This window comes from Desmodus rotundus, chromosome 5 (genome assembly GCF_022682495.2).
Source record: "Desmodus rotundus isolate HL8 chromosome 5, HLdesRot8A.1, whole genome shotgun sequence".
In the NCBI taxonomy this organism is placed as follows: domain Eukaryota; kingdom Metazoa; phylum Chordata; class Mammalia; order Chiroptera; family Phyllostomidae; genus Desmodus; species Desmodus rotundus.
Window position 1 is genome coordinate 74,219,249 of NC_071391.1, and position 17,434 is coordinate 74,236,682.

Sequence of the window (17,434 nt, forward strand, 5' to 3'; positions counted from 1 at the left end):
ATGTACAATGTTTCTTGTATCTTGTATCTTCTTCAATAAATGTCTTTTTCATATTACATGGCTGGGTAACTTCTAGACAGACCCCATCTATATGCTTATACTCACATATACTCACATATACAAACATGTATATTTACACACTACACATTGTGTTTGAATATCTTGTGGAAGTTTACAAATGTTAAACTGTGGGAAAGGAAAAATTTCAAAGACTCTGCATAGCAAGTCCTCCCAGATTTGATGTATTTATAGGTTCTGGACTTCCTATCCAATTGTTTCCTTGAAAATACAGGGGCAGCTGCCAAGGATAGAAAAGATGACGATATGGAGAGAGCAGAAGATGAGTGTCTTCACAAAGAGTAGTTGCTCCTACTTACGCGAGAACAGTTTAGCTGCATATGCAATAAGTTATCTGTTCATGAAAATAAACGAAACAGTTTCCATCTTTGGGCTGCACCGAGTAAGTCCTGTTGGTCCACACTTAGTTATCCATCTAGAGTCATGAGTAACTGTTCAGATCCATTCTTGGCAAATCATGGCTTTGCAATGCCTACAGCGATTCTTGGGATGAAAGGATAGGATTATCAATAATTTCATCACACCTTATCAGCTAACTGAAGACAAACAGTAGAAATGCTTTATGATAAAGTGATTTACAAAACAGCGCTTTCCTACAAGAGTTTCTATAAATCAAAAAAAAACATTGCTGGAATATTTATTTTGATAAAAGCAGAACTGCACTCTGGTTAGGTCACAAGGAAAATAATTAACAGGGCTTTTATGAAGACAACTAACATAATATTTTACACATACTAGGTGTAGCCACTCAAATATGTTGGTTTTAAACAATTCAGGGAAGTTAGGATAGGAAAATATGGTATCAAATAATTTAACTATGAGGAAGTAGTATGGCAAAGAATATTTCTTATACATAACTGATTGTAAGACTGAAAGTGAGATTTGTCTAGAAAATGTAACATACTGATAACTTAATACTTCACAACATCCATTGGCCATGATTTTCAAGTTGATTTGAAAAATTGTTTTTTACTTTTTTATACACAGGACTATCGTGCTGTCATTGAAAAACTTCCAGAGGATGACAAACCCAGTTTCTTTGGTCTGCCTGCCAATATTGCTCGCTCCTCTCAGCGCATGATCAGTTCTCAGGTGACGTAGGACAATTGTTGCTTCTGAGCCTAAGAGAAATAGCATTAAACTTTATTTAATACTACACACCCCACAAGCTTCTATTTAAAAATTTTATTTTATTTAACACAGTATATTCCACTGTTACCCTTTTTCCTTTGGATTTAAATTATTATTTTAAAAGGATACTTAAGTGTGTTCAGATATAAAACTATATATATTCTTATATTTCAAATAGCCATAAAAGTTAAAATCAAACTTACCAATAAATTTTTAAATTGAATTTGTGAGGGTGACAGTTGTTTTGCAAAACCGTACAGGTTTCAGGTGTACACCCCAGTAGAACATCATCTGCACACTGCGTCGTGTGCCCGTCTCCCCAGGCAAAGTCTCTTTCTGTCCCCATTTTCCCCTCCTTCGCCCATCTCTGCCTAGCCCCCACTCCCTTTTCCCCAGGCTGTCACCACACTGTTGTCTGTGTCTGTGTGTTTTGCATATATGTTTTCTGGTTGGTCCCTTTATTGTCTTTCATCCAGTCCACCAACCCCCCTCCTTTGTGACAGCTGTCTGTCACTTCCATGTATCCACGCTTCTGGTTCTATTTTGTTCATCAGTTTATTTGTTCATTAGATTACACACATAAGTGAGGTCATATGGTATTTCTCTTTCTCTGACTGGCTTCTTTCACTTAGCATTATAATCTCCAGGTCCCTCCATACTGTCACATATGGTAAGTTTTTTGTTTGTTTGTTTATTTGTTTGTTTTATGGGTGAGTAGTATTTTATTGTGTAAATGTACCACAGCTTTTTCATCCACTCATCTACTTATGGGCACTTGGGCTTTTTCCAGATCTTGGCTACTATAAATAATGCTGTGATAAACACCAGGAGTGCCTATATTCTTTCCAATTAGTGTTTCATGGTTCTTAAGATACATTCCCAGAAGTGGGATTGCTGTGTCAAAGGTAGTTGTATATTTAAATTTTGGGGGAAACTCTGTACTGTTTTTGACAGTGGCTGCATCAGTCTGCAATCCCCCCAACAGTGCGTGAGGGTTTTCTTTCCTCCGCACCCTCGCCAGCACTTGTTGTTTGTTGATGGTGGCCATTCTCACAGGTATGAAGTGACTATCTCATTGTGGTTTTAATTTGCATCTTTCTGATGATTAGTGAAGTTGAGCATGTCTTCCTATTGGCCATCCGTATATTCTCTTTGGAGTATGTCTATTCATGTCCTTTGCCCGTTTCTTAACTGGGTTGTTTGTCTTTCTGGTATTGAGCTGAATAAATTCTTTTTTATTTCTCTTTATCCACCCAAGGACATTCTTTTCACTGCTTTTAGAGAGAGAGCAAGGGGGAGGGAGAGAAAAAAAAACCCAATGTGAAAGAAACATCAATTGGTTCTCTTATATGCACCTTTACCAGAGGAATCGAAACCTCAACCTAGGGATGTGCCCTGACTGAGGACTGAATCCACAACCTTTTGGTTTATTGGATGATGCTCCAACCAACTGAGCCACACCAGCCAGGGCAGAAAAATGTTTACATATTTTGGAAATTAATAACCTGTTATCAGATGTATCATTGACAAATATGTTCTCCCATTCAGCGGGTTCCCTTTCTGTTTTGTTGAGATGAATAAAAATAGTTCCTGGTTAGAAGGAATTCAGTCTAGTGGAGGAAAAATGTATGAAAACGTAGCTCTGAAATATAAGGGGTAAAGTAGAAGCATGTATCCTAGTTATTTAAGTGTATATACTGTGACTTTATGTCTCTATGAATGTATATACTTTCACTTTTGATAAAAAAATGATTGTTATGTAATGAATTAGAAGAAATTTTTTAAATGTACAGAATTTTTGCCTTTAAGAGTTTGATTATATGAAAAACACTTTATTTTTAAGTTGTATTATAATTTACATAGAACATTGTATTAGTTTCAGGTATGCAGCACAGTTATTCAACATTTATATTGCTTACGATCGCCACAAAAACTCTAGGAATCATCTATCCCTGTACAAAGTTATCATGGAATTATTGTTTTCCCTGTGCTGTACATTACATCCCATGACTTTTTTTAATAGCTCAAGGTTCGTACCTCTTAATCCCCTTCACCCTTTTCACCCATCCTGCAACATTCTCTCCTCTGGCAACCATCAGTTTGTTGTTTTCTGTATCAGTGAGTCTGTTTCTCTTTTTTTTCAAGTCCACATATGAGTGAAGTCATACAGATTTATCTTTCTCTGTATGACTTACTTCACTTAGAATAATACCATGTAGGTCCACCTATGCTGCCACTATAGCAAAAGTTCATTCTTTTTAAAGATTGAGTAATATTCCATTGTGTGTGTGTGTGTGTGTGTGTGTGTACCACATCTCTTTACCCATACATCTATTGATGGACACTAAGTTGCTTTCATATCTTGGCTATTATAAACAATGTTGCAATAAACATAAAGATACAAAGATCTTTTTGAATGTTTTCATTTTCTTTTTATTTTATTGTTGTTCGATAAAAAAATAAATAATAAAATAAAAAATAAAGTACTGTTGTCTTCATTTTCACTCCACCATGCCCTCTCATCCCCCTAAAGTGAACTACCTGGGTCATACGATAGTTCTGTTCTTAAATTTTGAGGGACCTCCATATGTTTTCCTTAGTGGATGCACTGATTTTCAGTTCCGTCAGCAGTGCACAAGGATTCTTTTTTTCCCCACATCTAAACCCAAACTAGTTATTTGTTCCTTTTGAAAATGGGCATTCTGATAGGCGTGAATCTCATTGTGGTTTTGATTTGTATTTCCATGTTGTTGATGCATTTTTCTAATATGTCTGGTAGCCATCTGTGTGTCTTCTTTGGAGTATGTGTTTTCTGGTCATTTTTGATTGGATTTTTTAAATGTTGAGTATTAAGAGTTTTTTATATATGTTAGGTATTAACCATGTATCAGGTAGATTATTTGCAAATATAGTCTCCCATTCAGTAGACTTTTTCATTTGGTTGACGGTTTCCGTCACTGTCCAAAAGCTTATTGGTTTCATGTAGTTCCATTTGTTTATTTTTGCTTTTGTTGCCCTTGTCTGAAAAGACACCCAGAAACTGTGGCTATGACCAGTGTCAAAGAGTTTACTGCCTACCTTTTCTTCTGGAAGTTTTGTGATTAATGTCTTACATTTAAATTTTTTAATGATTTAGAGTTTATTTATGTACATGATATAAGAAAGTGGTCTAATTTTATTTTGAGGGATGTATTTGTCCAGTTTTTTCAACATCATTTACTAAAGACTGTGTTTTTCCCACTGTATATTCCTGCTTCCTTTGTCATAGATTAATTGACCATAAAAGTGTGGAATAATTTCTGAGCTTTCTATTCTATTGTGTTTTATTGATACATGTATCTGTTTTTGTGCCAGTTCCATACTGTTTTGATTACTCTAGCTTTGTATTATAATTTGAAGTCAAGGAATATGATACCTCCATCTTTCTTCTTCTTTGTCAAGATTGCTTTGGCTATTCTGTGTCTATTCTGTTTGTTCTAGTTCTGTAAAATATAGATTGGTATTTTGATAAAGATTGCAATGAATCTGTAGCTTGCTTTTGGGATATTTTAATGATTAAGTTTTTCAATTCATGGGCTTATTATTGTCTTTAGTTTCTATCATCAGTGTATTATAGTTTTCAAAGTACAGGTATTTTGTCTAGTTGATTAAGTTTATTCCTAGGTACTTTTCTAATGCAATTGTGAATGAGATTGTTCTCTTAATTTCTCTTTCTGATAACTCATTATTAATGGATAGAAACACCACTGATTCCTTTATTAATTTTGTATCCTGAAACTTTACTGAATTCATATGTTCTATTACTTTAGGACTTTAAAAGATTGAAATATCTTTTTGGAAAATGACTTAAAAGAGGTATTTTTCAATGTTGCTTATTTTTGTCATGGAATTTCTTTGATTTAATATCAAATAGAGCATTATTAGAGCATCTTTCACCATTGTATGCTTTATTTCTGTAGGCCAGTGTTGACAATTTTTTTTAGAGAAGAAATGAGGAAATAGAAGGAATAATCAACTTACAAGTATATAGGAGGCTAGTAACATGTGTTCCTGACTTTTAAATGCTCTACAATTTTGATTCTTTAGGTTTTTGCATCACAGAACCGCCTGCCCTGGTTTATATGAAAGTTTTTAATTAGAGGCTTCTGCTAGATTCAAAAAAAAAAAGTAGTTATATGGCAATTATGATATTAGAGGAAAGGAGTAAAATAGGGTGTTTTGAGGGGATAAAAGCCAGCTCTGGTCAAGAGACATTTAACAACAAAAAGGAAAATGTGAAATTGGAGATTTGTTTTTAGAATGCCTTTCGTCTCAAAACAGTTACATAATTTTTATTGCCGGATTTACTGGAAGTGCAGCGCACCGTTCCAGCCGTCCTGTTACAGACCAGGCTGTGCCAGTCAGGCAGCCTCACTTTGATCCCTTTTAGAATCGGGACTCTCGTCTTCGCTGCTCATCCGTGGCCATCCTGTCAACCCATGTTGATGATGACGATGGTAGTGATTGGTAATTTTGATATTTATCAAGACTCCGGTAATAGGCTTTTTGGTAAGCACTTTACATGCGTTATCTTATTTCACTCTCAAAATAATTCTATGACATAGGTGGTATTATTGAACTCATCTTATTGTTGAGGGAATTGAGGCCAAGGGAGGTTATTATTTTATCCAAGATCACACTTTTAGGAAGTTAATAAACTGGGACTTAAACATGTCAGTGAATACCACCAGTTCATACATTCATCACATACTCCTAGAGCAGGAGTAAATCACTGAATCCGAGCTTTTTTAATTTTGAAAGTCAATAGCTTTTCTCCAGAGAAGTTTCAATTTTCACATAGCCTCCTTTTATGAGGAATTTTTTTTTTTGCTATACAAAAGTAATTGGTAGAATATATATATATTTTTTGCTTTTTAGTACCTTTTGACATAGACACTAAGGTTAAATCTTAATTACAAATATGTATATTAATGCGTTTTACAGGTAGGGAAGCCTGGAAGATAAATAAATACAATACTTCAAAAATTAAGAAAAATCTATTAAAGGATTTCGACATTAAATATTTTGCAATTAAATCAACTTCCTATGAAATATTATTTTTAGCATATTCAGAGATTTTCCAGAGCACTGAAATTGCTTTCCAACTTGATTGAAAGAGTCTTTGTGGGCAAGTAAAATTTTGTGCAAAAGTAATTTAAGTTTCATGAAGGATATACCACTTCTTCAGCATTATTCAAACATACCATCATGATTCTATGTTAAATATTCATTAAAAGACTATGTAGGATTTGTATTCATTACTGACCTCAGTACCATGGTACCTGGATATCTGAAACTCATAATTGTGTCTTAAACTCTTAGATGGTGAGGCTGTACAAAAGGGCAGCGATCATAACTATTGCCTAGCTGGGATACTTTAACTGTGTAACAGCTCCGCTAGCATTGATGCTTGAACATTTGCTTGAGCTGTTGATTCACTTTGTAAAGAACGAATTTATCCTACAAAAACAAATTATAGTTGTAAAGCAAGTGAATATGACCATATGAAAGATGAAAGATATCTCATAATATTTGTAAAGATTAGGGATTTAATTTCCAACCAGAATTTGGATATTAGGTGTGTAAATTAATAAGGAGCTCAAAGCTTTAACCATATTTGTGAAACCTTAAAGCTGGAGTACAAGGGTCAAAGAAGTAACAAGATTATCTACTTGATTATTTTGAAAGCTGCTTTGTTCAATAACCGTATGTGCTCATCTGCTCCAGTAACACCCAGCGGCCATCTGTACACTGCATCTCTTTATGGAAACATTTCATTCAATATCTTGGCAGTAGATCTATAAGCTGTAAACTAACCAAGTAATTCTATGTTTTCTGTCTCCTTTCCCCAGATATATCCCATGATATTGTAAAAGCCACAGACTCAAATCTTAATGCTTTTCTTTTCCTTTATAAATTAAACAGGTAACCCACAATCACAGATGTTGATTGCTTCATGTAACCATCAAACTGAAACAACTGTCTTTCTAGCTAAGTTAAATTCTAGAAATTATCTCTCAGGGTGGGGTGTTGGCCGTATACATGAGTTATCTAGCAAGTTTGTTTTAAAAGGTAGCTTCCTGAATTCCATCCAAGGTCTTTAAAATTAGACTATTTGAAAGTGGGGCTTTGGAATTTTATATTTTTGGGTGATTCACAGGCTTTCTAACTTTTGAAAGCACCTGTATTAGAATTATCAAAAACTGCAGAGAATTTCTCATTTTGGATTATAAATGACATGAAATCTGCATATTAGATTTTCTTTGTTTTACAGTTTGGTCAAAACAAAGTCACATTTCTTACTTGACTATAGGTACAGAATTAATAACAAACAAAAAAACTGGAATAGACTTTAGAAATAACTTATTCAAAACTTTATTAAGAGGGAATTGAGTTCCTATTTTAATGAACTGGTAAGCATAGGCCCAGCACTATAAACCCACTTTCTTGAATTATTAAATCCCCCATAAAAATTATTTCCAAGAATTAGGATTTTTAAGAATTTTTTTTCAGATTACAGTTTTAAATCTAGGCATTTCCTGAATTTGGTAACTGCATGTTTTGTTCTTCCATTTAAAACCAAACAAAAACACACAAACAAATAATGAAAAGTGTTTTCTTTGTACTAAGTTTGTGATTTGGTTCCATGGCATAAGAAAAAAAATGTCATATAACTGAATATCATATTTAAGACTTTACATTTTAATACTTTTGAGCTATAATTTTTGGAATTAATAAGTTCAGAGTGGTACAGAGCAGGTGGGGGGTGGTTCACAATAAATTATTACAAAAAGGATCCCCCTTTCTGTGTCTGGAGGTTCCCCACACACACACACACACCTGCTAGGTTCGAAATGTCTGCCACCAGAGGAAAGATGCCTCTCAATGCCAGAGACTGGTGAAAAGGAAAGGAATTATTTATTTAAAAGTTACACAGACTTAGAGTAATGACTTAGTGTCTTCAATAAGATACTAAAGTCCTCTAGAATACCCACAGATGCACAGTCCTTCCCTCTCCCTGTGCCCAGTCTGGGGTACCGTATCTCAGGAAAGGAAGTAGAAGTCCGTGATTCAGGCTCCCGGCACCATCAGTTGTGTGGCTGCTGCAATCTCCAGTTAATCCAAAGCCATGTGGCACCTTCTCATGGCCCACCAGCAAGAGTCCTTTCTCCCCTATTCTTCCCCGGGAAAGTCTCTCCTGCTGCCTAAGCCGTGTGGAAAAAAGAAACACTCCAAAACCACATGGTCCTCTCCAATTCACTCCAGAACCGCGTGGTCCTCTCCTCTATGGCTGCTGCGCCTAGGTTTAAATCCCAGCGCCCATCTTCTTCCACAGCCCCATTTCCAACTCCTCCTACAATCAGTTACACCTGCCAGCATCCCCGTATTCTTCCAGCCTTACTGGGCTGCCATAGTAAGTCCAGGCAGACGTGGCCCCATGGCATGGAGCCAATCATCTCCAAGCTCTCACGCAGGCCCTGTAACCAGGGGGAGTTGCTTCCCAGTCCCATCTTGGGTGGAATTCGCTCCCATCCCCCTGGCTCAAAGCATGGCCACAGCTATTTAACATATCTATGAAACCATTTAAAGGTTATAGATATGTTAAATGACCATGCCAGGGGTTAGCTGCAAAGCTGTTGCTACCCAAAACAGCTCTGAATGGCCCTGTTCCATGTGTACCATCCCCCTGGCTCAAGCTTGTGGGGGTGAGGACATCCTATATATATTTTTCTAATATTTCCTGGACACCTTGAGTTCTGGACCCCATTACAAATCCCTTCTTGTGGCCCCCCTCTTGGCTCCACCCTGCTTCAAGAGGAATGGTAAAGTATGATTCTCAAAACAGTCTTCAACAAAACTTCTCTGTCACTTTCTTCAGAAATGAATGAGTCTCTAGAGCAATCTGAAGTAATTGCTATAAAATTTTGGTGCAAATGCTTCTTACTTTTGTACATCTATTCAATACCCACCATGATTCAGAAAAAGAAAGGTCTTAAAAGTTGTTTGAATACACATTTAAACAAGCACTTAAATCTTTCCATGGAGTTTAAATACAGTCAAATAAAACTTGCCCTCTGCGCAAAGACTTCCAAGAAATAAGGTCTTCTAACTAAAGGATGGACCTTTTCATATTCTATAGATGTTGATAGCAATAGTCATTTTCCTCCAGTCACTTAACATCTAACTCAGAAAAACACTCATAACAAAGGTTTATAAGCACCAGTGCTCAGGCTTATTATTCCCTCTTTGCTTTTGTCCTCTAATCCTCTTTTCCATGCTCACTCTGGGCCACACTGGCCACACTTACCTTAAGCTTCTGCCTGAGAGCCTTTGGGTTTTCTGTTTCCTTTGTTGCCTGGAGCATTCATCCCCTAGATTTCTGCATGGTTTATTGTTTTACTTCCTTCAGGTCTCTAAATGTTACTTTATGAAAGTCTTTTCTTTACCACTTGTATAAAATAGCAACTTCTCTCAACACTTAGTATTGATTATTCCCATTAATCTGCGTTGTATTCTTTCATAAGATTTATGTACATATGATTTATGTTTCTACAGAACCTGAATATGTTTCTTTAATTTAAAAATTTACTGTCTTTTCAAAGCATAATCTTCGATACATACAAAAGACTGTATATGGAACACTAATACATAAATACAACATTAAGAGCATGACGACATAATGATCCCCATGAACAGTAACAACCCAAGAACCTAGGATGTTACCAACTTATTTACCCAGCTGTGAGTCTCTACTGTTTCATCCTGCTGGCTTTCTGCTGAGGGAGTCCCAGTTTTGTTTATGACTGTTTTGTTTATAACATTTTTATAGCTTGATACTTTTGTAAATAGTTGTAGTGAATGCATGCATCCTCACACACACACACACACATTCACACACACACAGGTGCCTAAAATACATTGTTTCATTTTGCTTATTTTTGAAGTTTATAAACAATATACTGCATGTGTGGTTCTAGGACTCGATTATGTCATTCCACAATTACTTTTCTAAGATTTATTTATGTCATTGATTTAGCTGTAGTGTCACTTATTATTATTACTGTATAATATTCCATTGTGCACATATGACACAATTTGTTTGGTTTTGGGGGCTATTACAAACAATGCTAGTATGAACACCCCATACATGTCTCCTGGTATGTTTGTGCATGATTTTCTCTAGGGTATGTTTTTAAGTATGTTGTGTCAAATTGTTTTCAGTGATTTTATTAATTTACTCTCTCACATCCTTTTATTCCTACCAGTACTTGACATTTTGGCATGCCTTCATATTTACCAATCTAGTGGGCTAAAATGATATCTCATTGTGATATTTATTTTATTTTAGTTATTAATAATATTGAACATCTTTCACTATATTTATGAGCCATCGCTGCTTTTTAATTGGAGGGACAGCAATGAAACCAATGTGGCTGAAGCACAGTGGAGAGGGCAAGGGGATATGAGGCCAGGGGGTTGCGGAGGTAAAGGGGAATTTATAATGTTGAGCTATGTGAGTGAACCATGGTAATAACTAGATCACGCTGCTGGTGTTTTTATTTATTTTCAGAGAGGAGAAAGGGAGGGGAGAAAGAAAGAGATAGAAACATCGATTGGTTGCCTCTCACATGCCCCCAACTGGGGACCTGGCACTCAACCCAGGCATGTGCTGCGACTGGAATTGGACCAGGGACCTTTCAGTTTGCAGGCCAGTGCTCGATCCACTGAGCCACACCAGCCAGGGCAAAAGCAAAAATCTTAAAATAATGTTACATTTATTTTTAAAATGTAATGGTGGTTTTCTATTACCAAAGATTTGAGGATTAATTCACAGCATAATGATTTAGTAGCGTTGCATCGAATGGCTTTTCGGAGCTCAGCAGATGTGGTTACTCATGCTCTGCACCTGCAGTTCCCGTGACTCAATGGTTTTTGATCACTGAGTAGAGAAGTTACAAAGTCCTGGTAAAATCATTTTTTTGTTATCAGGCAGGTTAAGATGCTCTTTTCTTAGATTTCTCTGTTTGAATATATTAACTCATATTTCAGGAACATATTTATTAACTATAGCTTTGTGAATAGCACTATTAACAAAAGGAGGTAATATATATGTACTTTTATGCACAGTGTATTAATTTCTGACTTCTAACTGTAGGCAAATATACATTTGAACAGTTTCATATTTTGAGTTCCGTGACCATTTATGCAAAAGCAAGTGTATTGGAAAACATAATCAGCCTATTTAATTTTGTAACTTACACAATGACTTTATATTTATTACTTGAAATCTTTACAAGGAAATAATACATTTACTAATATTATAAACTTGAGTTTTTAATTTTAAGGGTTATCATTTAGTAAGAAATAAATGTTTCCTAGTTTGAAAAATGGCAATTAAAGGGAAAGAATGAAGCATCTATTTTACTGTTATAAATTACATTTGATTGTAGGGAAAGGAGAGCTGATTCAAATTACTTTATTTTTACTATTATTTTTCAATTGCAGTTTATATTCAGTATTATTCTGAATTAGTTTCAGGTATACAGCATAGTGGTTAGATGATCATACCCTGTACAAAGTGTTCCCTTCAATACTTCCAGTACCCAGCTGGCACCACACATAGTTATTAAATATTATTGACTGTATTCCCTGTGCTGTACTTTACATGCCCATGACTATTTTTTAACTACCAATTTGTACTTCTTAATTCTTTCATCTTTTTCACTCAGACCCACTCTTCCTCTGGCAACTATTTTGTCCTCTGTATCTATGAGTCTGTTTCAGTTTTGTTTGTTCATTTATTTTGTTCTTTAGACTGTACATATAAGTGAAATCATATGGTATTTGTCTTTTTCTGACTGACTGATTTCACTTGGCATAATACCCTCTTGGTCCATCTGTGCTGTTGCAAATGGTAAGATTTCATTTCTTTTATGCCTGAGTAATATTCATGTATGTGTGTGCGTGTGTGTATACATATCACCACTTTTTTACCCGTTTTTCTATTGATGGGCCCTTGGGTTGCTTCTATATCTGGCTACTGTAAATAATACTACAGTGATCATAGGGGTGCATATATTCTTTCAACTTAGTGCTTTGGGTTTCTTTGGATATATACCTAGAATTGGAATCACTAGGTCATAAGGCATTTCCACTTTTTAATTTTTTAAAAAAACTCCATACTGTTTTCCATAGTGGCTGCACCAGACTGCATTCCCACAACAGTGCATGAGGGTTGCCCTTTCCCCACATCCTCCCCAGCACTTGTTGTTTGTAGATTTATTGATGACAGCCATTCTGACAGACGTGAGGAGATAACTCATTGTGATTTTAATTTGCATTTCTCTGAAAGTTAGTAACATGGAGCATCTTTTCATATGTCTATTGGCCATCTGTATGTCCTTTTTGGAGAGATGTCTGTTTAGGTCATCTGCACATTTTTTAATGGCACTGTTTGTATTTTTGGTGTTGAGTTATATAAGTTCTTTATAAATTTTGACACCTTATCAGATGTGTCAATGGCAAATATGTTCTTTCATTAAGTAAGTTGTCTTTTTGTTTTGTTGATCGTTTCCTTTACCGTGCAAAAACATTTTCTATTTGAGATAATCCCATTTATTTTTTTTTTTTTCCTTTGTTCCCCTTGCCTGACAAGAAAAATATTTCTAAGAGACAGGTCAGAGATTTTACTGCCTATGTTTTCTTTCTTCTAACAGTTTTATGGTTTCAAGTCTTACACTTAAGTCTTCAATCCATTTTGAGTTTATTTTTGTATGTAGTGTAAAAAGGTGGTCTACTTTTATTTTTTGCACATCTCTGTCCAATTTTTACAATACCATTTATTGGATAGATTGTTTTTACCCCATTGTACATTCTTCCATCCTTTGTCAAATATTAGTTGTCCATATAGGCATGGGTTTATTTCTGGGCTCTATTCTGTTCCTTTGATGTATATGTCTATTTTTAGCCAGGATCGTGCTGTGTTGACTACTATGGCTTTGTAGTATATTTTGACATCAGGTAGCAGTATACCTTCAGCTTTTTTCTTCTCTGTAAGATTGCTGTAGCTATTTGGAGACTTGTGGTTCCATGTAAATTTTTGGTTTATTTGTTCTAGTTCTGTGAAATATTCCATTGGTAATTCGATAGGAATTATGTTGAATCCTGATTGCTTTGGGTAGTAGGGACATTTTGATGATGTTAATTCTTCCTATCCATGAACATTGTATATGATTACATCTATTTGTATCTTCAGTTTCTTTCCTCAGTATCTTACATTTTTTCAGTACAGGTCTTTTACCTCCTTGCTTAAATTTATTCCTAGGGATTTTATTTCTTTTTTGTTGTGATTGTAATAGGATTTTTTTTCAATTTCCCTTTCTGATAGTTTATCAGAAAAATGTATAAAAAATGCAACCAATTTTTGAATATTTATTTTGTATCTTGCTACTTAGCTGAATTCATTTATTAGTATTTTTCATAGCATCCTTAGGTTCTCTATATAGAGTTATCATGTCACCTACAAATGATGACAGTTTTACTTCTTCCTTTTTAATAGATTGCCTTTTTTTTTTAATTTTTCTCCCTGTCTGATTGCTATGGCTAGGACTTCCAGCACTATGTTGAATTAGATGGTGAAAGTGGGTATTCCTATTTTGTTCCTGATCTAAAGGGAAACACTTTTAGTTTTGCTCCTTGAGTAAGGTGTTAGCTGTGGGTTTGTCCACATATGACCCTTATTATGTTGAGGTATGTTCCCTCTATTTCCATTTTGCTGAGAGTTTTTATCAAAATTGGGTGATTGATTTTGTCAGATGCTTTTTCTGCAACTATTGATATGATCGTATGATTTTATCCTTGAATTTGTTTATGTATTATATCACATTAATGGATTTGTGGATATTGTACCCATGTTGCATCCCAGGAATAAATCCCACCTGGTCATGGTGTATGATCTTTTTCATGCATTGCTGAATTTTGTTCGCTAATATTGTATTGAGGATTTTTGCATGTATGTTCTTTGGGGTTACTGGCTTATAATGTTCTTTGTAGTGTCTTTATCTGGTTTGGGAATTAAGATAAAGCTGGCTTCATAAAATGAGCTTGAAAGTCTTCCTTCCTCTTGAATTTTTGGGAATCGTTTGAGAAGGATATCTATTAGTTCTTTTTTGAATGTTTGGTAGAATTCACCTATGAAGCTATCCAGTCCTGAACTTTGGTTAGTGGGAAGTGTTTTGATTACTGCTTTAATTTCATTAGTTGCAATAATTCTCTTCAGATTTTCTTTTTCTTCTTGAGTAAGATTTGGAAGATTGTTCCTTTCTAGGAATTTACTCATTTCTTCCAGATCATCCAGTTTGTTGGCATATAGTTATTCATAATATTTTCTCATAATCCTTTGTATTTCTGTGATGTCAGTTGTTACTACTCCTTTTTCATTTCTGATTTTACTTGGGTTCTCTCTCTGTTAATTGAAGCATCCTGCTGTTTCTGTCATTATTTATACTTGCTTACTTGTTACGTGGTTCCTGGGAAATCACTTGACCTCCCTGAAGTGAGATTATGCTTCACTTTGTTTGTTTTTTGTTTTTGGTTCTATTTGAATTTATTGAGGTGATATTGTTAACAAAATTATATAGGTTTTAGGTGTACAGTTCTCTCATACATCAACTGTATCTTGTACTTTGTGTTTACCATCCCAAGGCAGGTCTCTTTTCATCACCATTTATCTCCCTTATTTTCTCTTCTACCTCCCCCACCCACCTAGCCCCCTGGTAATCACCATGCTGTTGTCTGTGTCTATGAGTTCTTCTGTTATTGATTATTTTACCTTTTTCAGCCAGCCCTGAAACCCCCCTACCCTCCCTCTATCTTCTTGATGAGTGGTTAAAAGTTTATCAATCTTGTTTATCTTTTCAGAGAATCAGCTCTTGGTTTCATTGATCTTTTGTATTGTTTTTTTAGACTCTATTTTGTTTATTTGTGCTCTAATCTTTATTGTTTTCTTTCTTCCCCTTACTTTGGCCATTGTTTTTCTTTTTCTGGTTGCTTCAGGTGTGAGATGCGATTGTTAATTTGAGATTTTCCTTGTTTCTTAAGGCACGCCTGTAATGTTGTGGATTTCCCTCTTAGGCCTCTTGTCACTGTATCCCGTAGATTGGGGGTGTTTGAGTTTTTGTTTTCATTTGTCTCAAGTTATCTTTTGAGTTCTTCTTTATCTAATTGTTAACCAATTCATTGTTTAGTAACACGTTATTTAGCCTTAATGTGTTGGTGTGTTTTTTAGTTTTCTTTCTTGTAGCTGATTTCTAGTTTCATATCATTGTGGTCGTGGAATATGTTTGATATGATTTTAGTCTTATTAATTTTATTGAGATTTGTTGTATGTCCTGACACGTGTTCTATCCTAGAAAATATTCTATGCATACTTGAAAAGAATGTATATTCTGCTGTTTTGGGGTGCTGTTTTGGCTCTGAAATATCAATTAAATCCATTTGATTTAGTGTGTCATTTAAGGCTGCTGTTTCCTTGTTTATTTCCTGTCTGGAAGATCCATCCATTGATGTCAATGGGGTGTTAAACCCCCCTACTATGACTGCACTGTTAATCTCTCCCTTTAGGTCCATCAAGATTTGCTTTATATATTTAGGTCCTACGTTGGGTACATAAATATTTACAAGGGTTATATTTTCTTGTTGGAGTGATCCCTTTATTATTATGTAGTGTCCATCTTTGTCTCTTATTATAACATTTGTTTTCAAGTCTATGTTGTCTGATATAAGTATTGCTACCCCAGCCTTTTTTTCTCATTCCCATTTAAATGAATTTTTTTCCCCATTACTTTACTTTCAGTCTGTGTGTGTCTTTTGTTCTGAGGTGGCTCTGTGGTAGCCAGTGTGTATGTGGGTCTTCTTATCCATTCAGTTACCCAGTGTCTTTGGATTGGAGCATTTAAGTGACTTATATTTAAAGTGATTATTGATAGGTACATATTTATTGCCATTTTATTCTTTATAACTATATTTCTCTCTTTTTTTTACCTTTTTTCAACAAAAGTCCCTTTAACATTTCTTGTAATACTCTCATTTGATGGTAATAAAGTGATATAGCTTTTTCTTATTTGCAAAGTTCTTTTTTTCTTATTTTATTTTATTTTATTTTTAATTTCAATTTATGTTATTTTATTTTTTTATCCTCACCTGAGGACATGTTTATTGATTTTAGAGAGGAAGGAGAAGGAGAGAGAGAGAGGAAGAGAAACATCAGTGTGAGAGAGAAACATCAATTGGTTGTCTCTCACGTACCCCGACCAGGACTGAACCCACAATCTAGGCATGTGCCCTGACTGGGGACTGAACCACAACCTTTCAGTTTATGGGACAATGCCCAACCAGCTAAGCCACACTGTCCAGGGTTCTTTATCAGTTTTAACTGATAGCCTTGCCAGGTTGAGTATTCTTGGTTGTAGGTCCTAGCTTTTTATCACTTTAAATATTTTTTATTAATTCCTTCTGATCTGAAATATTTTTCAAATATTTCTGTTGAAAAATGAGCTGTCTCATGGGAATTCCTGTGTAGGAAACTGTCTTTCTTTTGCTGCTTTTTAAGATTCTTTTTTTAGTCTTTAACCTTTGACCTTTTAATTATGGTATGTGTTGGTGTGGGCCTCTTTGGGTTTACCTTGTTTGGAACTCTGCACTTTTTGGATTTGTGTGTCTTTTTCATTCACCAGGTTAGGGAAGTTTTCAGCCATTATTTCTTTAAATAGGGTCACAGTCCTTTTTTCTCTCTCTTCTCTTTCTGGTACTCCTATGATGTGAATGTTGGTATGCTAGGTGTTGTCCCAGAATTTCCTTAAACTATGCTTTATTTTTTTTAATTCTTTTTTCTTTATGTTGCTTTGATTAGGTGTTCTGTGCTACCTTGTCTTCCAAATTACTGATTCAGTTCTCTGCTTTATCTGACCCACTCTTGATTCATTATAGTGTATTCTGCATTTCAATTATTGTACTCTTCATTTATGACTTTGTTTTTGTTTTCTGTGTCTTTTTTTAAGATTTTAGTTTATATGTAGACAGAGGGTAAAGAAGGGAGAAAGAGAAGGAGAGAAGCATCAATCTGTGCTTGCCTCTCATGCACCCCCTACTGGGGAACCTGGCCTACAACCCAGGCATGTACCCCCAT

The 17,434-nt window shown here is 35.2% G+C and overlaps 1 protein-coding gene across 3 annotated transcripts in view; it reads left to right on the top strand.

The window, feature by feature from the left end:
- DYNC2H1 (dynein cytoplasmic 2 heavy chain 1) overlaps nucleotides 1–17,434 on the top strand; it is a 320,982-nt gene that overhangs the window by 214,111 nt on the left and 89,437 nt on the right. For all 3 annotated transcript variants that reach the window (XM_045204038.2, XM_053924343.1, XM_053924344.1), the window contains one exon: nucleotides 1,066–1,170. In XM_045204038.2, coding sequence (XP_045059973.2) covers nucleotides 1,066–1,170 — 105 coding nt within the window. The remainder of the gene's footprint in view (nucleotides 1–1,065; nucleotides 1,171–17,434) is intronic.